Source organism: Mixophyes fleayi, chromosome 3, assembly GCF_038048845.1.
Source record: "Mixophyes fleayi isolate aMixFle1 chromosome 3, aMixFle1.hap1, whole genome shotgun sequence".
Taxonomy (NCBI): Eukaryota; Metazoa; Chordata; class Amphibia; order Anura; family Limnodynastidae; genus Mixophyes; species Mixophyes fleayi.
This window is the reverse complement of record NC_134404.1, coordinates 151,667,945-151,693,529: the sequence shown is the minus strand read 5'-3', so window position 1 is coordinate 151,693,529 and position 25,585 is coordinate 151,667,945. Positions and strand designations below refer to the sequence as shown.

At 35.5% G+C, this 25,585-nt stretch overlaps 1 protein-coding gene across 3 annotated transcripts in view; it reads right to left on the bottom strand.

The window, feature by feature from the left end:
* ADGRB3 (adhesion G protein-coupled receptor B3) overlaps nt 1–25,585 on the bottom strand; it is a 716,821-nt gene that overhangs the window by 181,502 nt on the left and 509,734 nt on the right. For all 3 annotated transcript variants that reach the window (XM_075202577.1, XM_075202578.1, XM_075202579.1), the window contains one exon: nt 19,338–19,381. In XM_075202577.1, the coding sequence (XP_075058678.1) occupies nt 19,338–19,381 (44 nt within the window). The remainder of the gene's footprint in view (nt 1–19,337; nt 19,382–25,585) is intronic.

The following is a 25,585-nucleotide window of genomic DNA, read 5'->3' as shown; positions in this document are numbered from 1 at the left end:
TATTGTCACACAAAGTCCCTTTGGTCAGGGCTTCTGGACACACAGGGAGGGAGCCTTCTCTTCTGGCCACCCGATTGGCAGACCTTATGTCCTGGGGTTTGCTTTGGTAGCTGGTCTATGCTCCTTTCTCCTCAGGACACCATGCTGTTTTCCACGCCATGCAGTCTAGAGATAAGGAGTCCCAACAATGTCTCTCCATCATCAGTAACAAAGAGGCGTAATACTGTTAGCTCCAGATTAGTAAGCTACCTTACAGAATTAAACCATTGTTGTATTTTCTTTCCACCTGTCTCATTCCAGCTGACTAGAAATTTCTGCCAAGTTTGAACGGCCATCTTAGATTCAAATCTGGGTACTTAGTGCAAGGTAAAAACCCAGGTGCCCTGGAAACAGTCTTGATTGGAACACAGGGAAATTTAGGGAATAATTCAGCCAGTTCATAAGAATTTTGCAACATATGACCACTACATGACAATATTTAACAAACATGGGGAAGCGTCACTGGCATTATTCTCAATGACACAGGGTCCCAGGTGGAATTAAAGTTTATTGTTACTATCCGGTACTTTGCTCTAATCACACCTTGCATTTCATAAATGACCCCCACTGTCTCCACCAACTTCTTTATATTTATATGTTCACATACTGTATAAATATAATAAATACATCTACCCTAAAGTACATAATCAATGAGTCACCTGCTGGCCACAGTTAGTAATGCATTGCATTTGCTTTTCATGATTTGAGTAGCTCATTTGTGGTTTAGGAAGAACTCTGGAAAATTATCCTCTAAAGGAAAATTTGCTTGTCAGAATGCTATTATTTATCAAGCTAAGATGTGCAGAATCATTATTTTATAGTGAGACAAAAAACGAGGGTGCTGATCACAATGAGATTGACACAGACCAATAAGAGCATCTAAAACTATGCATAAACCGTACAGCTTTCAGTATGTCTTGGTGGGGTGAATATAATAACATTACAAACACTACTCTTGGACATTTATTTTAGATTTATTTTGCACATTTACCTTGACTGATTACCATTGAAATTGCTTGTATTGAGCACAACAGACAACCTCTGAGATTGAAAGACAGTTCATATAAAAATCTATATCAATTGCCTGTTTGAGTTACACAAAGCAATGTAGTATGTTAAGAAGGATGTCATATAGAATGGTTATATAGTTCATTAACTTTATTATAAGCCTGTGCCTAATATTGCTGTCGTCTTTAAAGTGATACACAGTCCACAGTTATCTTCCCTGTCAGTTCTTTGAATAAATCACCCGAGACAGCTTATTTTGCTTCTTTTACTAAGCTCAATGACAAAGGGTCTTCACAAATCACACACCTTGTTAAAAAATGACAGAAGTGTTCTTAAGCCAGAGCAGTAAGTCTGATTGATTTTTCACTCACCTAAACTGATAGATGGCACAAGTTTGTCATCTTATGAATTCAAATATATGAAATGAAAATTAAGACCATATTATGATACATTCAGGAGTGAAGAAAATAGAACTAGACAGCTAAATCTTCCATTCCTTTCATAGGATGGAGTTGGAAGGATCAGAACTTATTCGGTAGAGTACTGGGGTCACTGAACATAAGTGTCAAATTTGAAAGACCAATTTCTGTCTCTTCATATAGTCATATATGTGCCCACTTTCAATAAGTGTTTGTTCTTCTATGAATTTTTATTTGTTTACCAATAATTAAAGTAGGAAAAAAAGATTTTGCTTTCCTCTCATTCCAGGAAATGTTTGAGAGTTGGCAGACTTATATGACCTTACTTCTCAACTCATACCTAACAATTAATTAGAAATGAGCTCCCTTGCATCAAAATGTCACTCTAATCAATTATCGCACTGTAACTGCTCGTTCTGCAATGAATCTGGAAATACAAACTTTAAATTCTGCTTTTGTTGTTTATTTTTACATAATTAAAAATATATAACAGTGGTTATAAAAGTTTGATTGTAATAATAATGGTAATTAAAGATTTAATAGTAATAATTTAGCAAAACTATATTAATGCATTTAGTATATACCGTTTTTGGGGGTTGTTTTTTGCTTTGATATTTTAAGTGCAAGCATCGAGCTAGCTGCACGAGCAGAAATATACAATCACACATATGGGCGGTACACCTGTAAAACTGTAACCAGGTGTCCTAAGGTGAGCTCAGGGCAGACAGAAACCTCCCGTGGAGCAGAAGTGCAAAAGCTTCAATGGCAGAAACGAAATGTTTTGGGTTTTTTGTGTTTTTGAGTGGGTACATTGTTTTTCTTAATGTCAGTATGTTTTACCCAGGCATTCTTAATGTAAGAGACCCTGCCACTACTGCTCAGAAATTCTTTTGCCACCATAACTATAAAATAAAATAACTGTGCATCAAACTATAATATAAGCATAAAATATACAAGACTAACATTATTGAGAGAAAATGCAAACACACCACTTAGTATCTAAGCTAGTACTTTTAGGGTTGTACGGAACTATGAATACGATGTATTACCCATAGTCAGATGTGCAGATGAATGTAGAATGGATCAATTATGCAAAGTAACCTTGCTAGTAAATAAAATCGATTTTTTTTCAATTTAGAAAACACAGCAGTCTACTTTTAGGGTGTCCTCTTACAGTGGATGTGATTTTAAAACACATATAAACATTTTATCAGAAAAGAAAACTTAGATGCCCAAAGTACTTACTAACCATTGATTATATGTAATTTTGTAGTTTTTACCTGTCCTAGTCCAGTACTTCAACAACTGAATAGCGTGAAATTATTAAGAGGTTCAGCTTTGTTGGGTTAGCAAAGCAATCATATTTTCCAGCATTTATCCTACTTATTGTTGAACGAAGATGGAGTTCAACTGGCTGCTCATTATTGCTCGTTTTGCCAATTATTGCAGGAATGTCAGTTATTTATTAAACTGCTCTGGCGATAACTGGCAAAGTGGAGCAATAGCGGTAATTGCTGCTGCTTAACAAGAGAGCAAACAAATATCAAAACAACGTATTAATGCCAAAGACAGGAATGGGAACCAACTATCAGTACTTTGAATAATAATCTAATTGTTGCTTCACTTGCACTATCATAGCTTCGAGTCAGCTCCCAATTATATGTTTTTAGGAGGAAACCAGAGTTCCTGGAGGCAACTCATCCACAAGACAGATGGTACCCTGTTTGGAATCAAACCAATGGTCCTAGCACTTTCAGACAACAACAACACTAAACACTGTGGTCCTCATTCGTTAAGTAAAGTAAATAAAAAAAGGAATATCTTTGCAGCTTGGCAAAACCATGTTGCATTGGAGGGGGAGATACATTTAAAATGTAGGGCCAGATTTATAGTTGTGGTAGGGCATGTTCTAAATCAACTTTAAATTTCAGTGGGAAAATAAAGCTATCAAGTATGTGTGTGCTACATGAAAAAACAGCCAGTATTTAATTTATGTGCAAAATAATAAATTAGTTTGCACCACTTGAATTGTAACATGGTTTGTCCAGGAGAAAATGTACTCCTTTTTTGACTTACTTTCCTTAATGAATCAGGCTCTGTATCACTGCCACTGCACCACTCTATAAATTAATTTTTTTCATGTAAGCATTCTGGCCTAAGTCATTAAAGAGAGTGAAGCACAAAAAAGGAGTAACATTGCACCTTGGCAAAACCATGTTGCATTGGAGGGGCGGTACATTTAAAATGTGGAAACAGATTTATAGTTGGGATAGTGCAATCCTAGATCAACTCTAAATTTCAGTGTAAGAATAAAGTTATCACGTGTTTGTGTGCTACATGAAAAAAACAGCCAATATTTAACTTATGTGCAAAATAATAGATTTGCACCCCTTGATTCTTACTCCTTTTTTTTGCTTTGCTCTCCTTAATGACTCAGGTCCTCCATGTTCAAGTATTTTAAAATGTTATTTCAAGGCTAATGCATGTGGCAGTCACATTCCATGTCAAAAGTTCACTTTTTTGTCTAATGTCTAATATTGGCAAATGTAATAGATACAATGTGATTTCAATTATTTAACCACACTATTTTCAAATATTACAATTCATGTACATGATATTTTCAATTATACTTGGGAAATTGTTCTGTAAATTTATTCTAAAAAGTGTGTCTCCTACTGATATCATGTATTAGTCTAATTCAATCCCTCCAAATTAAACTGTTCAGTAGACTTGACACTGAGTCTATGTTCGTAGACAAAACCATTGAGTACACTAATGTGAAAAGAGCAAACATTATACAAGATTAAAAAAAAATGGTGTCTCTGGATGTTTTATAAACTCACCAAATGAACACAGATAATTAATTTCTATATTAAGTGTCAAGTAATTTTGTAGCATCGAAACTTTGCTGTATGTTCATGGGTTCACAACATCATGTTATCAAAGTGTTTTGGCACATCAAAGTAGGAAATTGTGTTACTTTATATATATGAATAAAACATCAATCTTATAATTCAGTTGGTATGGGTTTATTTGATCATATTATGCTGTATCATTAGTTTTTCATTAAGTCTTTATTTGCCACTTATCATTTTCATTTGTTTTTATTTATTTGCAATAGCACCGTGCAAAATCTTACAGATTTTATAATGCTTTATAAATACATAGTCGAATATATTAATACTATTGAACTCCCTGATTGATTTTTTTTTAACAACATAGAGGATTACTGAAACTATTTGCAAGTGAGTGTTATTACAGGGCTGAGTTCTGCTAATAATATAAGACAACACAGAACAGAGTCGGTATTAAGTGTCTGAACACAATTTGTTATTCATTTGACAAAAACATTTTTCATAACCCTGTTTGATTGGTATGGTCCTGTAATAAGCTAGAAGCAAAGTGTTGATTTCCCACAGCTGGTGACATTGATATCTACTTAAATAGAAAGGGCTCCTATGTCTACTGACAATGCAATTTTTAGTCACCGAAGAACCCTTAGCCCAGAAAACTTTTCTTTTCCTAGAATGCTGACTTTTGGTGCATCTGTATTAATCGGATTTGAAGATAGTGAAATATACTTTATAATATAAAATATAATTGAAAACAGTGTTGATGTAAAACTCACTGACATCAAGCAGATTCTGTGGCGGTACACCAGATATGTGTAGAAGCCAGCATATAATCGCTTTCCTTTTGAAGAAGAGATTTGTCATATACAAAGAATTTTTAAATACGTTCTTCTGGTGTGTATCTAACTAACAATAAAGGAAAGAAAAACTTGACCCATTAGGACCGTTATGGCTTTGTAAGTAAAAAAATGGATACAAAGCTATAACAATCTATTATCTTACATTTGGTACCATAAAGGTGTAGAACTCTCCTAACATCAAAATGTAGGCACTAAAGCTTTCCATTTGTAGTGCTGACTTAAAGGTGCTCTATGTCATGTTTAGCACATGGGTTAGCTCTATCGGTTTATAATTATATGGTGCCAACAGCGAATTAGAAACTAACAGTTAATACCCTAACATCAAAACAAATGACACAGGGCACTGAATGCCAGAAGGGCAGCTCTAGAAGTGAAATTAATGTTGTTGTGACAATGGTACAACGAACATTGCCCATTAACACATTATCACCTCAAACACATGTTAAGCCACATCATTGGGAAAATAAAAACATTTTTTAAATGTGGATGTTGGATGCTTTTAGGGCACACATGAGCCAATTTATAGACACAATGCTGACCACCAATTGAACGAAAGAATTTCAAGGTCAACAAAAAAATGTTACATATTTCCCATCTCACAAAACAAAATACAGAAATGTTGAAAAAAAATATATTATTAAACCATATTTGAAAAGGCTCAAAATTTCCATAATCCTATTTCTGATTGGTATTAATTGGGGAAATAAGGATTAGCCCAGCATTTCATTTTTTTTTTGCACGAGCTTCATGTTGAGTTTGGAAACAAATAACCAAAGCCAGATATCACTGATAAAAATGTAACTGACCCACTGACTAACTTGTTTTATTTTTTTAAGAATATTTAATCTGACCTTCCTGCAGGCAAAGTACATTACAAACTAAAAGCAAAGAGGCATTACCAAACACACATGAAATAACATCCCACAAGGTGACATTCTTTGTGGGAGGTTATTTTTTCTATAGATAAATAAAGCATTGTTACATAATGTGCAACCCACCAGATAATGTAGTATCTAAAGATGGAACAGAAAGCTTATGTACAAGGGAGTTTAATGTTATGTGAGAATATATGGACTAAATGTATCTTTGGATTTACCATTTTAGAGCCAAGAAATAATTTTTCTCTCATTTGTATTAAAAAAAAATTGGAACTGGCTTTAATTAAGTTTTTGGTTTTCCGGTTCAAGAGAATATGGAGTAGCATAGAATGGATGTTTGGCCTTTGTACCTATTTATACTTAATCGATATTTTGCAATGGAATCCTAAAAAATCAATAAAGGGTTGCAGTTATACTGTTGCAATATTTTGTCTTTAGGTAACAGGACATAACTGCACATCATGTTGTGTGGTGCCTTCACATACCAAGCAGTACAGCTACGTCCTGTTGAATTTTGGGAGATGTAATATTGTAATATATGCAAGCACTTAATGCACAGCAGCCGTGCTGTCACTGACAGCTGTTGGTCACTGTGTAATGATTGGGACAATAATGAGTATTTACCAACTGTTAGATCACTACTGCACAGTGTTCAATATAGAATGCTATAAATAGAAAGGAATGTCCCATCCATCTATCTCTCTTGGAAACATTGGTAATATCAACACCAGAATATCCATAGAGTAATGTGAGCACCAGGTTCTAGCAACACCCAAAGACACTTTCTACTCTTCCACCCTATTTTTAGAACAAGTGTTAACTTAAATCTATGTTAATGTTTTTGCATTTAATCACATGCTGGTTTTATTGCATGTTAAAAAATGTCACCCTATAGAACATTGAAAAAATATGGGGTAAATTGAAATAAAGTTAAGAAAAAAAATCCAACAAAATCTACATATAACATTCATTATGACACTCACTATCCAATATAGAAAGTAGACATATTAAATATCACTAAACGTTACAAAATGACATGATTTATAGTTATTTATAGAGAAAATGTAAAAAACACACGGTCCTGAAGGACAGGTTACTCTGCACAGGTAAGGTATAGCACTAAGGCTAAGTACACACTGAAGAATTTTCCGACCGACGTGTTATCTCAAATGATTGTACCTACAACTGAAAGTCCGATCAGTCTGACGATTCATGCATACACATTGACAAGATTTACCTTCAGATCTGTGCTCTTCATCTGGTCCTCTAGTCTTCAGAGAATGACAGCACAATATTCATTCATTCATTATTGTCACATTGTCACACTTATTAAAACCGCCTTGTTATAGCTATCCACATGTCCTAACGAGTTTCATTAGCTTCTATGACTCTGAAATGAAACATTCTGTCTCAGAACGAACAAATTAATTATTACTTCTACAACACTCTCTACATTTATTCACCGGGACATTCATTGCTAGCATCTGCTGAAAAGAGCACGACTCTGTAAACTCTATGAGCATGAGTGCATACACACTACATGATCGGTCGGTGATTGGTTAGAAAATATTAAACAGTACGACCAACCAAATGAAACAATGATCTGCACTTTGGGACGACTTTAGATCATCGTGTCACTATACACACTCACACGATATCTGACCATATGGTCGGATGTCGGCTGATTGGAGGTTTTTGCTGCAATCATCGGGCCAGTGTGTACCTAGACTGCAATCTAAGCATTTAGATGACAACTAGCCCGTGCTAGGAGTGTTTATATAACAATTCTGGTTTGCAGAATTTAGAATAAACATTTAGGGCTAGATTTACTAAGCTGCGGGTTTGAAAAAGTGGGGGTGTTGCCTATAGCAACCAATCAGATTCTAGCTATGATTTTGAAGAAGGTATTAAATAAATGAAAGCTACAATCTGATTGGTTGCTATAGGCATCATCCCCACTTTTTCAAACCCGCAACTGAGTAAATCTAGCCCTTAGTTAGTGCCACAATGTACATGCTTTTACAAACAAAATATTGACAAAGTGGTTTGGTGATAAATACCATCCAAACCAATTTTATTAAAACATAAACAATGGTTATGTATCTGTCTTTTAACACAGAGAGCACATGTCCTTTTTATGACTGTCATTAAAATGTTAATCCATACTCACAGCATAAAGGACAATCACTGGAGGTCAATTACAAAATGCAATTCATCCACTGTGTGGTGTGAAAGCATGAAAGCAGCTATAGACTTGCCATACACCTCATGGTGTATGGGTTTATGGAGCAATATGCCAGCCTTTGCAGAAGAGTACAAGTTTGTACAAGCATTGTGGAAGTGTTGGGCACAACAAAGGTGTTCCAAGTAAAGAATACAGTGATTGGGCTTTATTTATTGGGCTTTTGAAATTTTAATTAACTAAAAGTACTTTTCTATGGTTAGGAAATCAGTATTTTATTTTTTTAAATTAATAAATGTCCCGTAATGCCAACATGTGAATTACCTATGCTAGGTCTGAGCCCCACTAGCGATTATTTTTCATCACAAGTGCTGAATGCCTTTTTTATTTGTCACGCCACAAGTTCTGCTGATAAGTACTGCCCATATTTCAGATGAACACATGGCCTTTGTGTGCTGAGCTACAGGAGATGCAAAACATTTCCTCTATTCTGCTTTATAGATATACTGGTTTACTTAGCGACATTATTGCAAAAGACTGCTTCAGTAAAGTACTTTCATTGTGCATAGATATGACAGCACATCTAATAATTTAATATTAAACTATTAGATATTAAGCATTAGTATTTAATAGTTTCAATATTTACCATTCTATAGTTTACATAGCACACAAAGCAATTTAGGTGTCTTTTTGGACAAATTGCCTTTTCAAGTCAAAACATGCTGATTGTTGGAACTGAACATTTCACTGTATAGATTAGTTATCCCCTGAGAACTCCAGTATAATTTACATTTCCAATAAGAAGAAATTGAAATGGTTCAAAAACTGCACAGTATTACTTTCACCTAGCCATTTGGATTGATGAAGAAAATGTGCAAGGTAACAAACACATTACTAAAAATAAATGTCCTGTTCATTATTTCAATTAACACACTAAAAAAGAGTAATCAGACTGCAACACCTCAATGAGGAGAGTTCTAACCTAATGTTTGCATAGCCTTAATGTTATTAGCTTGAATGCCTATAATGATATAACAACTTTTGATGGTACCAAAAATCATATGCACTGGATTGTGCATGATATTGTGATACATCAATTTTGTGAAAATATACTGTACTTTTGCAGTGCAGCAAACAATTCATGTATTTCCCTTGCATAGCAAGAGTTGTCGTAGTATATGCTGCTAAATTGCATAGACGGATATGCATCCATCTTGAAAAATGGTTGTGAAAGTCATGTTGGTTTTAAGTAGTGACTTTTACAATGGTAATAAGTTTGTATCTTGTACATGATTTCCCTTTTTATGCATTTTAGTATTTTATTTTCCTTTGCAGCTTATGCCTGGCACTGTGTGCTCCAACACAGTTTTCTATCAACTGATAGTCCTTTCCCATCTCAGTTTGCCCAACTTAATTCTATTTTACGTGTAAGCAGCATAATTATTACCATGACCCAGGTCCATATACTGACATCAATCTACACTAAATTTAATCTGTGATTTTACAACCCAGTTTTTATTTTATCTAATGATTTCCTTATTTTCCTGTTAGGATTAGTGTCATCAACAAATATACTTACTTTCTAGGCTTAGCATTTTTTCCTAATAATTCACCATTTCTTCCAGAAATTAGTTGAAATTAAAACATATTTTGGCATTCACATATGTATTTCTTTGGTTTGCAATGGAATAAAACTGCAGAAAAAAAATAAGTTGTAGCTTATTCCACACTGAAATCCTCAAATGGGCTGGATACAATTATCGATACAATTTACAAGTAGGTTGGCATAATTACTTTTCAAGCAGGTGACTTTCCTTCACATTGGAACTGAACTCACCTGTGGTGAGTAGCAGATAGCTGCAATATAAAATGACTTATTAAATTAGCTTGAATATAGAAAATGGTTCACTCTCCTGATTTGTGTCACTGTATGCACTGTAATGAACATGGAGAAAATATATAAAGCTGGAGAGTTGTCTGATGAGGTCAGACAGAATATTGTAGTCAAGCATGGACAATTTAAAGTCTACAAATCAATCTCAAGAGACTTTGATATTCCTGTTTTGAAGCATATAATGTTATTAGGAAGTTTAAGGCCCATGGCACTGTAGCCAACCTCCCTATACTGGGTGGAAAAAAAACTTGATTGAAAATTGTGGCTTAGAATTGCTCAAATGGCAAAGAAAGCACCTTATTTAACTGCCAAACAGGATCAAGCTGACCTTCAGATAAAAGATATGACAGATTCAACTTGCACAATCTATCACCAAACGCAATGAAAGAGGGTTAAAAGGTAAAGGTCCCACTGCCGAGAGAAAGACATAAGAAAACCCGACTGGAGTTTGCCAAAACACACCTAAACAGACCAAATTCCTTCTGGGAGAATGTCATGTGGACAGGTGATACCAAATTAGAGCTTTTTGGTAAAGCACTATGTGTACAAAAAGCAAAATTAAGTTTCCAAAGAAATGAACACCTTCCCTATAGTCAAAAATGCAGGAAGTTCAGTGAAGTTCTGGGGCTGATATGCTGCATCTGACCCTGTGTGCCTTGAATGTGCATTTATCCATGAAATCTGGACATTACTAGGTCATATTTGAGCACAGTGTTGGACCCGGTACAGAAAGCTGGGTCTCCATTAAAGGTTATGGGTCTTCCAGAAACACACTTCCAAAAGTACCCAGAAATTGTTCAAGACAAGACATTGGACTATTCTGAAGTGGTCAGCAATGGGTCCAGATCAATATCCCATTGTACACATGTGGATAGATCTGAAAATGGTAGTTAGAAGAAGACACCCTCTAAATCTGGGATAACTGGAACAGTTTGCACAATAAAAGTGGATCAAACTGCCAGTAACAAGGTGAAGAAAAAAATTTGTTGCGGAATTAGTGGTGCTATATAAATAGCTGATGATGCTGATGAAGGAAGCTCATCCATGACTATAGGAAGCTATGTTTCGACCAAATATTGTGTGACCAAAAGGTTTAGAATGTCATTAATTTTCTAAATCCCATTTGTTTCCATTTTCTGATTTAAAAGTATATACACTATTAAATTCAAAATAAAAAACATAGGTTCTGTAAGGTTAACAGTGAAAAAATTAAATTACTAAATTTTGAGTTGGGGACAGGGACCTATACTGATCCTTGTACACAGCTATATTCTTACTACACTAATTAAGCCCAGTCTAAATAAGTTTAATTTATTACTACCCTTTGTTTTCAATACTTCAATCAATTTTTACCCATGTACATATTTTGGCCCCTAGACCTAGTACTCTCAGCTTATGTACTTGACTGTTTTAGAAACATAGAACTTGTTGGCAGAAAAGAACCCACAGCTCCCTCTAGTCTTCACTTTTCTTTCATTTATTTTATAACTTTTTTGCAATGTATTTTACTGTTTTTTCCCACTGCTCGACTACAATGCTTGCTTACCATCATATAATCTAACACTATGGGGTATATTTACTAAACTGCAGGCTTGAAAAAGTGGAGATGCTGCCTATAGCAACCAATCAGATTCTAGCTGTCATTTTGTAGAATGTACTAAATAAATGATAGCTAGAATGTGATTGGTTGCTATAGGCAACATCTCCACTTTTTCAAACCCGCAGTAAATTTAGTTTAGTAAATATACCCCTATATGTTTTTCCTCTATTGACGTTGTCATAAAATCATGTTTTATGTATTTTGTATAAAGATATTTTGTGTCCCACATGCATTATTTTAGAAAATGCAAGATTTCATACTTTCCTACATTCATTTAGTTCCTCTAAATCAAAACGCATCTGTTTTATTGTTTGGTGTATCAACTCTGTTACAAATCTTTGCATCATCTGTAAAATAACATACCTTCCTCTATCATATGACAAGTCACATCACTAATGAAAAGATTAAACTAAACAGGACCCAGGAGTGATTGCTAAAGTTACCAGCCCTCACCATGGACTATAACATCAAGTCCACTATCTTTAACACAAATCCACATATTTACAATTTCAGAAATAATTTATTAAGAGATATGTCTTGGTAAAATCTCCAGATGTAGCAAGCGTTAAAAGACACCTGGTGCATCGTTATGCCATTACTGCAGCGTGTCCAGGGTCATCGTAGAAGCACATCGCATTGTGTAGCTGAGGTTTTACTTTGTAATAAAATGTTCTACATGCCGCACAGTTTGTAACATAAGATTTTGTAGCACTTAATTTCCAATTGATACACTATGTAACTTACGTCCTCACTGAAAATAAATAAATTAAACTGACAATATGCGTACCCAATAAATTAATAACCAGCCCCAGTGCTTATGGCCTGGGCTGGTTAAAACTAATGCAAGGGGACAAACAAAATTATAGTCCCCATGAAAAATCTGTAATCAGTACCAGGCTATGCCAGCATAGGCTAGTCACACTATAACATGGACATTTGCAGAGTGGGTTCACCATCTCAAAATATGAGCAAGCCACAGTCTGGTCAACACAGGACTGAATCTCATAGGGGACTAAGACACACAAAAACATGTCATTTTACATACTCTACACATGCAAACATGCTTACACAAAAAAATACAACAGTTTATTCCACACTGTCAGGTACAACATGTATAGTATTTATTGTATGTAGATGCTGGTTTATGGCCATGTCAGGCACAAAAAAATGCATCATTTGAGGCACCTAATAATGCACTTATCACATCCTACACAGAACATAATAGTGGACTTGGGTAAAAATACATACTGTAATATTGTACAACAATTTATTCTAAAGGTTAGCTTTTAGCTGCATCTGGTGCAAAAACACTTACTTAATGTCAGCCAGTATTGCACCAGCAGATGCATGATTGATCCATTCAATTCAATACCATTTAGCTATCACATAGAGCATTACAAATGCATCATGCTATGAACATAAAGTGGACATTAAATTAAAAAGACATACTGCAATATTATACTGTAATTATTATAAAGACTAGCTTATAGCTCCTGCAGGTGAAAAAAATGCATAATATGTGACACAACACTACAGTTTGGGAGATCCATTCTATGGCAAAGGAGCAGTTGTGTTCATCCTTTTTGTTTTTAGATTTTATGTCATTTTTATGGACTAAGATTCCCTAAGGAATACTTCAGGAAGGAGATTCCCTTTGCATGTTGCAGCTTAATAAAATTATTAATAAGGGCTTTGTGGCTTTGTTGAGCTATTTATGTAAATATATATGATGTGAAAGGCAGCTTGTGTGTGTTTATTTATCAGTAGTTCAATGTGTGGAACCAGGGGTGCAAAATTTGAGTAGGGGCCCAGTGATGCCATTCTCACCTCCCTGGGACCCTGCTCTCCTCTCAATAGAGTGGGAGCCACAGAAGAGGGGTGACCCAGCATTGTCATACAGGGGAACCATAAGCTGTTTGTTCCCTGCATTACTAGTAACCAGCCCAGTATAAGCACTGCTGCTAGTTATTTATTTGGGGGGTGCTGTTAGTTTTATTTGTTTATTTTGAATGGAAACAGTCTTTAATGAATGACTTCCACAATGCAGTAAGGACAATACTGGTACTATATGCAAAACTGTAATGTAGACTGGGACAGTTATTTTATAGTTTTGCAGTGAGAAACTAGGGAATAATTTATAACACTATATGCTGAGTGTCTGCTGATATTCTTGCATCTGTGAATATAGATATATGCACTATTTTACCCTGATTTGTTTCTTTAGCAATGCAAACCAGTATCAAGCTTTTTTGTATGATTTAGACCTAAATATATCACATGAATTAGCACCAGTCAATCCAATCATAAGTATCAGTTAAAAATTAAAATGAGGCTAATTACATTTAAATGACGTCTAAAAATAAACTGGTAGTTCTTATGCAAAAAAGATACTAACTACACTTAACAAAAATGTAATGGTTTCAAGAAGTAGTAGCGAATGTAGTTTAAATACTGCAGAGATTCAGTTCATGGACAAGCATCTTTGTCTATACACATCAGAATCCCAGACTCTAAGCCCACTTATGGACACTGCAGGGAACCTTTTACAGCCTAAAATGGCTAATAATAGAATAACGGAGATTAAAAAAACTGCCTGCTTAGTGGTCAGACAAAATACCATAGTTCTTTTGAGGGGAGTGAATTGTTCATAATTTCATAACATTGTAGTAAACTGCCCAAACCAATGCAGTTAGCAATAAACCTCCAAAGTTTTAATGTCACTTCCTTTATTATTATTATTAATATTAATTTTTATTTATAAGGCGCCACAAGGCGTCCGCAGCGCCGTACAGAGACAAACAAATTACAATACAATGGGAGACAGCACAGTACAGTAAACAGTAAGCACAGCAACTCAGTAAGCTCAATGCACAGCTAGAGAGGGCGGGGAAGGGGGAGGGAGGATCCGCAAATGACGGGGCCAAGAAGGAGGGCGCGGAAGACAGGGAGACCCCCAGGGGGGAGGAGGGAGCGAGAGTGGACGTGGGGTGGAGGACCCTCAAGGAGGAGGGCTAAGTAGCTGGAGAGCAGAGTTAGAAGTGGTGGAAACAGGAGGAGAGATGGCCCTGCTCAGAGGAGCGTACAATCTAAGGGGAGGGGTGGACAGACAGAGAGACGCAGGGGAGAGAGGGAAAGTAGGGGGACAGAGGCAGAAGATAAGGTTGGAAGTTAAGTGGGAGACAGAAAGGCTTTAAGAAAAAGGTGGGTTTTTCGAGCCCGTTTGAAACTGGACAGATTAGGGGAAGTTCTGATGGAGGGAGGGAGCTTGTTCCAGTGGAGGGGGGCAGCGCGGGTGAAGTCTTGGATACGCGCGTGGGAGGAGGTTATAAGGGGGGAAGAGAGGCGACGGTCAGAGGCAGAACGGAGAGGGCGGGATGGAGCATGAATAGAGAGGAGGGTGTAGATGTAGCAATGTATATACTCTTTGGCATACACTCATTCACTACACATATAGGCAGTATGGTGGTTGGAGTAGTATTTGGGATCATGGTGAAATAACAATGAAGTGGGTTGCAAACAATTTACAATTCCGTGAGTGAGAGCTGGCTTTTGATCACTGTTATTGGCTTCCCTTAGTCCCTTTCTTTTGACACAATATAACGCAGATTTAGACTCAAACCTCACAATCTGAATCAGGAAATTGTTATAAATCAGATTATATGAAACTAATATAATCTAATATAATCTGTCATTATAAATCAGTTTATAGCAAATTGTTAATTACCTTTGACGATATAGCCAAAGCATATATATATTAACAATACCTCACAATCATACTCAGATAATAAAAGCAATCGAAACAGTATAAAGATGTGAAAGGGATCATATATGAAGTAAAGACATATTCTTGCATATACACAATATCTCTTAAATTAATATAATAATTAAAATATATACTATGAGTGATACTGAGATAACAATAAAACTGAAATACATAATATTTCTGATAATCAACAATGAAGTAAGCAGACTATACCCGCTGCACACAAGTTATATTTTCTAGCACTCAATTCTTTCTCTATGTTTTAGAACATTTTTACTTTTTAATTAAAAAAAAAATATTCACAATATGATTTTAATATTTAAGAAATAAATATTGTTATTTTAATCAATCACTGCGATTTCCTCTGTGCACCAGTATCTGATTACTATTTTCTTTTTTTGCCTGATGTTTGTAATATACAAGTCATTAGTGGTAACTTCTGAATATACAGGGTGCTAAATGATTAAAGTGATAGGATGCTATAACAAAAACAAAAGTCAATATATTAAATAATAAGAATAGGAGACAAAACCCTACATAATCTGTTAATATAAGGCACCAGTGTGTAAAGTGCAATTAATCATGTGGAACACAAGCAAGGTGCTTATTTGTAAAAAAAAAAAAAAAATGGTTGCTTAAGACCCTGTTTTGACTATTTGGGTCTCAGTAAAGTCACAAAATAAAAACTAGCGCTCATTACCATTAATACCTGTTTTAGTCATATTGAAGAGAACGAAGTGTTCACTAAATTTAACCTTCAATATATCCAAATGGCATTACAAATATTTGGTTTAAATAATGCATTAGTTGTATCCCTAGTATTGGCAATATAATATCCCGAGATTACTTAGGCAGATATGTGGTAATTTATGTGGATAACATTTTAGTGTATTTACTCTTCTACTATTGATCATTGACAAAATGTTCATTTTGTTCTAATGAAGCTCAAAAATAACTTTATCTGCCAAATAAGAGAGATTCATTTTCAAGGTTGACAAAATTACTTTCTTGGTTATATTATATCAAGAAAGGGATTCTCTATTTATCCTTCCAAGACACTAGCTATCTTGGAATGCGCTCAACCAGTAGCTATAAAGATTTTTGTATTTGACTAATTTTCACGTAAATTTATTAAAATATTTTCCTCTGTACTAGCTCTCTTCAAAGCCCTTACTAAGGTGATAACTGCTCAAGACTTGTTACAAACCTTGAAAGAAGTTTTCTGTTCATCACCATTTTCTGGTTTATGTAGTTACACACAGCCTCTTCATTGAAGTGGTCAATGCCTTAGAATTAGGAGTTGGAGCAGTACTCTAAGGGCGATCCTGTTTTTCACAAAATACATCCCTTAACCTGCTTCTCCAAAATGGTCCATGCCATTTAATCCAATTATGACACAGGGAACAGAGAACGATTAGCCATAAAAATGGCTTTTGATGAATACAGACATTAGCTAGATTGGGCACTTCATGCTCCTACAGTTCTTGCGGATAATAAGAATTTAGAATTCTCGAAAAAGGATGAAAGGATGAAAAGCAGAAATAATAAATCTTAATCAAGCCAAGCTTATTGTACTTGTTTCAATTCTTTTAACACTTAACAATCCCATACCAAGAATTAAAAGTTGAAGCCTTGTCTCAAAGCTTTTCACAGGAACACTATGATTCTCCTAAACCTATTCCAATAACTCACAGGGAACAAATTGTAGCCATATCACTATCAGGATTCTCCCAAATCTACTCACAAAATAGTATATGGTCTTACTAATCTCCAACAGCAATCATGTCTGAGACCCGCAAATGCTGACTGACTAGTCATCTATGATTCCTGACATCTGTGTATTCAAAGGATCGTTCAGCTTTTTAGCAGTGTACTTTGATGGCCTATTCTTCAAATAAATTTTGAGACTTTTGCTGAATCTTGTGCCATGTCTACCATATAGAAGTCTTTAATCATGGGAATTAATTCCCATTGAATTCCCATGATTAAGTTAATTGGATGAAACGTACGTCGGGGCTGTGCGTCACGCTAGGTGACGTCAGACCCGGAAATGGGAGAGTGTGTGTGTGTGTGTGTGTGTGTGTGTGTGTGTGTGCGTGTGCGTGTGTGTGGAAGGGGGGGTTGCTCGCGGTGAAACGCCGCTATCCAACATATGCTATTAGTCGGTCTGATTGCTAAACTATGAGATACCACGGGGATACGATATGGAACATAACATGCCAAACGAGTTTTAGTATGCTTATGTGCTCTATCCTCTAAGACCATCGCCTGTACTATTAAATGGACTCAACTATGACAGGTGTTGCTCTATAGCCTGACTTGTATACTGAGAAGAGCTGTCATATTTTAACACTCCCAGGTTACTAATGGGACATACTAAAAGCTAAGGTTTACCTATCTGTACCATTTTTCCTGACAAGCAATATAACTACTCAGATTACAATACTTATTGGTTCTAATACAGGAACACAGGCACTGTCACTCAGTTTGATACAGAGGTAATAGCATGAAGGGACGAGTATTTTTTACTCCTTAATTTTAAGGATATTGATTATATTCAGTATCTTGGGGATGAACAGAGATATATATTAATACCAACCTAATAAAAGGAGTAAGAAAACATATGTACATATATTCATGGTAATAACTGCTAGCTATTAAAGATATAGTCCAATACATATTCTGCAAAAATATCTCCGATTAATACTATCCTATCCATGTACAATCTCTTCATTCTCTAAAAAATAATTGGATCTTCTAGTGGATCTCATTCCCTCTCTCTCTCTCTCTCTCTCTCTCTCTCTCTCTCTCTCTCTATATATATATATATATATATATATATATATAATTCCTCAATGAGTACTTGGGCTGAGCAATATAACCTTTTATATAGTTTAAAGCAGCCCATTTTTTGATATTAAGAGCTCATCGCAAGGATGCTCTTTTCATCATGCCCATTGATGCAATTATAAATTGCAAATTGAATTCATATTGTTGGGCATATAACCAGACATCACAGACCAAGCTACTACTACTGATCATTGACCCTCTGGCCAGAAAGGGGGCTGCTATTGTATAAGTGAAGAGCATGTTAGTCTGGACAGTGGAGTATAACAACAGGACAGTGGATCCAGATGTGATAAACTCCCACAGAACAAAGAAAATTGCTAAAACACACTATGCATTATCCCTGTATCACTTTCAATGTCATGAATAAATGCCGTAATAGAGTATAATTTCATAAAATGTAAAATAGTATAACATAATAAAACAGAACAAGTGTTAGTAATGTCTTTAATGTGTTTGTTTTCAATTTAAACAACAAATTATTTGTATTGAGTTTTCTCTATTCTACACTCAAGAGAAGACACTGCCACCAGCAATCCCCGAGGATTTCAGGGGATGATCACATATTTTAAAAAACACAAATTAAAAATGATTGTGAAATAAATATTGACGTAAATATGAATTACAAAGTTCATTCTTTAATTTTTTTCATTCATTGTGGTGGCAGTGGGGGGATGTCCCCCCTTAATTTGTGTTTTACAATATGTTAAAATGATATTTGACATTTAAAAAATATATATTACAAAATTAAAAGTAGATTGTCCTTTTGTTGTTTTTCCATTATATGCTAATGATGCTATTTTATTATGATTATTTCTCATCAAAACCTAACTAATCCACTGCTGAATAAACCGGAATAATAAACATAAATGATGATAATAATAACAGTTATCAAAAAATAATTCAGCTTGAAATCACATCTAAACATAATGCAAGCAACAATAAAATTATAGAAATAAGCACATAATAAATAAGAAAGTTAAATTGCTACTTACGATTTTGACTCATCCCAAAGAACACAGTATGGTTTCAAAGTACCCTGAACAAAATAATAATAAAAAAACATTACTTGTAGTGTAAAAACAGAAAACCAAAATGAACGTATTATTTTAAATTGAAAGGTACACTGTTGACTACATTTTATCAAATGCGTGTAAAATTATTCAAGATTATATTATTGAACGTCTCAGTGTAATTATCTGTGAATTGTACCCTTTTGTTTATGTTTGGTGTTTTGTTATGATTCTTTTCATTAATATGTTTACGATTTGCAGGGTACTTTTTATAACCGGCTGCCCCCGCTGATGGACAATGGTAGACTTACCAAATAATGAAGAAATCTCATTATGACGAAACACTAAAGATATTGTAAATAAAATCATATGCTTTTACCATATAAATTGCAATGTTCTGTTTTGTTTAATTCAACTGAGTCTGTTAAAAACAGTATCTCAATTATAGGGTTAATTTAAATACATTAAATTAACTTAATCAACAATACAGAAAAAAAAGAAAATGAGAGGATTATGATAATAAATTATGACTTGAAGGGTTTGTACACCTTTGTAGAGCCACCTGTTAGTTAAGCGCACCCCCCCCCCCTTCCTCTGACGTTCACCAGGGACTGAAAAATTGATATTTGCAAAAGAAGAGAGCTGTCTGTTCTGCAGTAACAAAACATTTCCTTGCTATTAACAGCTCCTGAATGGATCAGACACTCCTCTTGTCCATTCAGTAGCAGCGGTTACTTTTCATTAGAGTGGAGCTAAATGCCAGCGGAATTTTGTACAAATGGAATCAATCTATTAATTTAATTCTTTTGCCTAATTCTCAATATAATTATTGATAATTCTACCCTCTCACAGCTGCAATCTGGTAATGATGGGGGTTTCTCACCAAAAGAGTACATGAGTGGGGGTGTGCCATTTATGCACAATAAATACCCTTTGTTGATATTAGTTTTTATTCTAATTCCACTTTAGTAATGTTGTGCTACTAAATAATCTATTAAAAAACTTTAGGTCACACCGCCCAGAATATGGTGGCAGATTTGGTGCAAGTTTTCAGCACTGTAAGGACAAAAGAGTAGAAAAACTGATGTCACTCCTGCAATACAAAGCAAAGAGTTATGGGATTCCCACACCCCTGCCTGAGGAGGCACTTGTACACTGTCACACCACATCATTCCACATACTGACTGCCCCCTGCAGTAGTGACCATGGTAACTAAAATAGTGGAAAAAGTAAAAGGGGAGAGGAAAATACTTCCTCTTCTTATGCTGTTTCTACTCCTTTTACACTGTCAGCCATTGCATTTAAGTGGACCAATGGGAGATGGCATGCTGGAGCCCAGGAGGTGAGGTGAGAACCTCATCTCTGTATCCCCTGTGCTGATGCTCCCTGATATGAGGTTTTCATAGTACCCTATGGAAGGATATAAGTTCCAAAGAAAGCACAAGTCATAGCCTTGTCATATACAATCTGTCATGGACCTGTCAGGATTCCTATCATGGATTCCAGGGAGATTGATAATGTAAACATAAAGTGTCTTTATTAGGCAGAGAATGGTGCAGTAAATGATGAACGGCAACATGGTTCAAGGCAGCAGATACAACAGCAGGATTGGCAATATAGCTGAATAACTCAGGAAGCCGCAATTGGTAAAACAGTTCGTAGAGGCAGTACTGAGTAGCCGGATAACAGAACTAGCTCAGAGGCTGGAGAAACAGAGAAGGTTGAAGACACAGGATGTACCACAGTGTCAGGACACCTGGTAGACTCAGGAGGCACGAGGCACTGGATTAATCACAGATGGCAGGATACCTGGTTTACTCAGGAGGCATGAGGTACTGGATGAATCACAGATGGCAGGATACCTGGTTTACTCAGAAGGCACAAGGAACTGGATGAACCATGGTAGACAGGACTTACAGTTTTGCCAGAAGGCACAAGGCACTGGATCGATCCATGGGTGTCAAAATAGAGGAGAGTCAAAAAAGCCAGGAGAGCTACAAAGGTACCAGGGAATGAGCTGGAGCATAGTCAAGAACGGAGCCAGGGCCTGGGCAAGAAGATAAGCAGCGAAACTGAGGAATAAGCAGGGGTTAATACCAGGAAGCCAGACTGGAATAGGACACAGAATACTCAGGAGAATCAGCAGCAGGCAAGAACAACAATAAACTGCCACAGGTTACTGGAAGAGGCAGTCTTATAAAGGCAGTGAGCAGATGTGGGTGCTGATTAAGGAATGAGGTAACTGCTGGTAGTGAGGTGGAATATACAATGTTGAGACAGCAGGACCTTTGATTGTAGAGAGGAACTGCAGGCCAGGATCCCATAATAGCAAAGCCCCACCATAGCTCCTAGCAAACTTGAGCTGAAGGATGCAAGCGGCATTTCTATGGAAAATGCTGCAGTTCAGCTAAGGGCAGATCCTGACAGAACCTATCTGTAGTAGAATTAATACTGCTAGTTTAATTATGTTTACTGATCTTATTAGCACTATACCACTATATTTTGAGATTTGTATAGACTTTCTGTAGTTAACATAAAGATCAACTTTAGTAAGTCAAGTAACATTTTAGTTACAGCATACATATGTCACAGTTACTGTCTGTATGCTTTAACAATTTACCCTATACGGGTATAGCAACAGTAATACAAGTAGGTTATAAGGTGTTAATATATCATGCTTCATAAAGTAGAATGCTGACTTGAGGGATCAATATTATACAATATATACATTCATTTTAATCTGCAATAGTAGACATACATGAATTTAAATTACAAATGTACTCTTTCAAAATGAAATGTATTTGATCTTAAAATCAGCTAAGTCAATCAAAAACTATGCCAAATACATTTTGAATATATGTATAACTTTAATAAATGATTCCCTTCTCACTAAGGATACCCCTAGCTTTTACTAAATATATTTTTTGGTTTTGTAAATGATGTTTGCTATCTTTGTTGTGTTCACTCTACATATCATATTGCTTTCAATAAACTCATACATATTAATATAAAATGTGTTACAAGCTAATAAATAAAATTAAAACACACAAACAACAAATTGGACTAGACTATGAGATGTTGGTGTATGCTGTATAGACATCTATACTCTCAAATTGCAGGAGCTCCATTGCTCATTGAAGCACTTGATTTTGCTGGCCTTCAGTATACTCCTAATACATTATTCAGCATAGTATGAAATACTGTAAAAGATTAGTCAACCATATAGGAAAACCATGCAGAGTCCAATAAATTGGCATTGCATTGTAACCCTCTGGCAGTAAATAAAGTCCTATATTATGAAGGGTATGCAATATAATATGACCCCTACAAAGGGAAAAACTTCATACATATGGTAAACAAAGTTCAATGATTAATCAGTGTTTAAAGCATGACTTATTCTACCTTTATACACTGTTTTTCCCAACAACTGCTCTATACTTGATGACCATATGGAATCAAATTACTGGGTAAAAGAACATTAACTTTTGGATGTGCAATTTTTACTGTCTGCAGAGCTTACTGTAACTTCCTTATGCCTCAACACCTAGCATGCTGCTAAAGTAAATATTACATTGTCTTCTTTCTGTGTCCCATCTGCTCAGCTAAAGGTTGCTTGAGTAACATAAATAATAATGCGTTTAAAGCATAAATGTTCAAAGCAGACTTCAGAAATTGAAAGAACGTATTCAAAATGACATATTACTGCATATTTAAAAACTTTATGAAAATGAGTGGTATCTCTGTGCTGTAGGTCCCTCACTTTACTTTATTGATAAAATGAGAAATAAATATTAAAAAGTGCAATATGTTGAAGCCATGTAATCATACATGACATCAAGCATCATTGTCCTAGGCTTCTGATGCACATAATTTGGCGTAGACTGACTCACTCCTGTAATCACCAAATGTCACTCAAAAACTCATATTGACAACTCCTAACTATTCCTGACGGGAGCTGTTTCTATGTGTAGAAAAATAAATGTACTCAAGGAAACCAATCTTAAGTGTTGCATTGTATTTGATGTTTCACGGTTGCATACAGTAATCTGGCTGATCTCTAAAATTCTATTCTTCAGACTCACTATTTAAAGGAGAAGCAGTTTGTAAAGTATTAGTGAACTACACATTACGTTCTACTCCCCTAATTTCACTCTTTAAATAATTTCTGTAGATTGGGCAAGAACCAACATTTCTCCTAAAAAGGGGTCAAAAAAGGAGACAGTGTTATCCTGTGATGAAAGCAATATCAATGCATAGGCATTAGCTACTTGCATTTTTATCTTCCTTCTTGTCCATTGATTGGATTTAAAAATGCCGCCGTTTTTGTTAGGTTTTTTTTTAACATTGAGCTTATGGAAATGGATACAAGAATGCATAATATGCATTTTCAATACATTATAACATGCAGCTAAAATGCGGTGTGCATGCAAAGAAAAGCATTAAAATATTGAAAAAAAGGAAAAAATATGTATAAAACCAAAATAATAATACATAGTTTAATAAAAACAAAATACTGTATTATTTTTAACGTAATAAATAAAAATATATAAAGTATAAAAAAATCTGAAAAAAAATACTTTTACTTGAAATTTTTTAAACTTTTTAATTAAACCATAAAAAATCACCAAAATACTGTGACTAATGGTATCTATAAAGTAAATCAAACCTGAATGTATTATGATAATCTATATTATGTATTTTTTTAAAGAAAAATTAGTTGTGGTAAAATTGATATACACTATTTGGACAAAAGTATTTGGCCACACCTGTTAATTATTGAATTGAGGTGTTGCCAGAAGTGCATAAATTCAAGCACCTAGCCTTGCAGTCTCCATTTGCAAACATTTGTGAAAAAAAATGGGTCATGCTGAAGAGCTCAGTGACTTCAAGCATGGTACTGTGATAGGATGTCACCATTGCATATGACAGTTCGTGGAATTTCATCCCTGCTGGATATTCCATGATCAACTATAAGTGATATCATTAGAAAGTGGAAGCATTTAGGAACAGCAGCAACTCAGCCATGAAGCGGAACACCACGTAAAATCACAGAGCAGGGTCAACATTTGCTAAGGCGCTTGGCACGTAAAAGTCACCAATTTACTGCTGATTCCATAGCTAAAGAGTTACCAACTTCCACTGGCATTAATGTAACCACAAAAACTTTGTGACGGGATCTGAATGGAATGGGTTTCCATGGCCAAGCAGCTGCATGCAAGCCTCACATCACCAAGACCAACTGCTAAGCGTCAGATGGAGTGGTGTAAAGCACACTGATACTGGAGGGTGGAGCAGTGGAAATGTGTTCTTTGGAGTGATGAATCACACTTCTCTGTTTGGCAGTCAGATGGTTGAGTCTGGGTTTGGCGGATGCTCGGAAAATGTTACCTGCCTGACTGCCTTATGACAACTGTGAAGTATAGTGGAGGAGGGTTAATGGTATGATGCTGTTTTCAGGGTTTGAGCTAGGCCCCTTATCTCCAGTAAAGGGCAAATTTAATGCTTCAGCATACCAAGTCATTTTGAACAATGCTATGCTTCCAACTTTGTGGTAACAGTTAGGGGAAGGCCCTTTTCTATTCCAACATGACTATGCCCCAGTGCACAAAACAAGGACTTCATAGACATGGTTTGATAAGTTCAGTGTGGAAGAACTCGACTGGCCGCACAGAGCCCTGACCTCAACCCTATCAAACACCTTGAACTGAACGGGATGAACTGGAATGAAGATTGCGAACCAGAGGCCTTCTCGTCCAACATCAGTGCCTGACCTCATAAATGCGCTAAAGAATGAATGTGCAAATTCCCACAGAAACACACCAACATCTTGCGAAAAGAGTGGAAGCTGTTATTGCTGCAAAAGGAGGACCAACTCCATATTAAAGTATATATATTTGACTACAATGTCATTACAGTCCCTGTTGGTGTAATGGTCATGCGTCCGAATAGTGTACATTTGTAATATTGTATTTTTAAATATACTAGCTTTTTGTTAAAATATTAAACTATTTTAGTTTTCTATTGCAGGAATATGGACATAATATGTTAAAGCAACATTATTGAAAAAACAGAATATGATTATATTAGAATTATTAAGACTTATGGCTTATAGTCTTTTCTGAGACTTGCAAACCAAAAGAAAATGAAGCTGAGAACAGCAAGGGAAGAGAATGAATGAAATTGGATATTGCTACAGTTCATCCCTTTAGGGAGGAAATTAATTGAAAGTG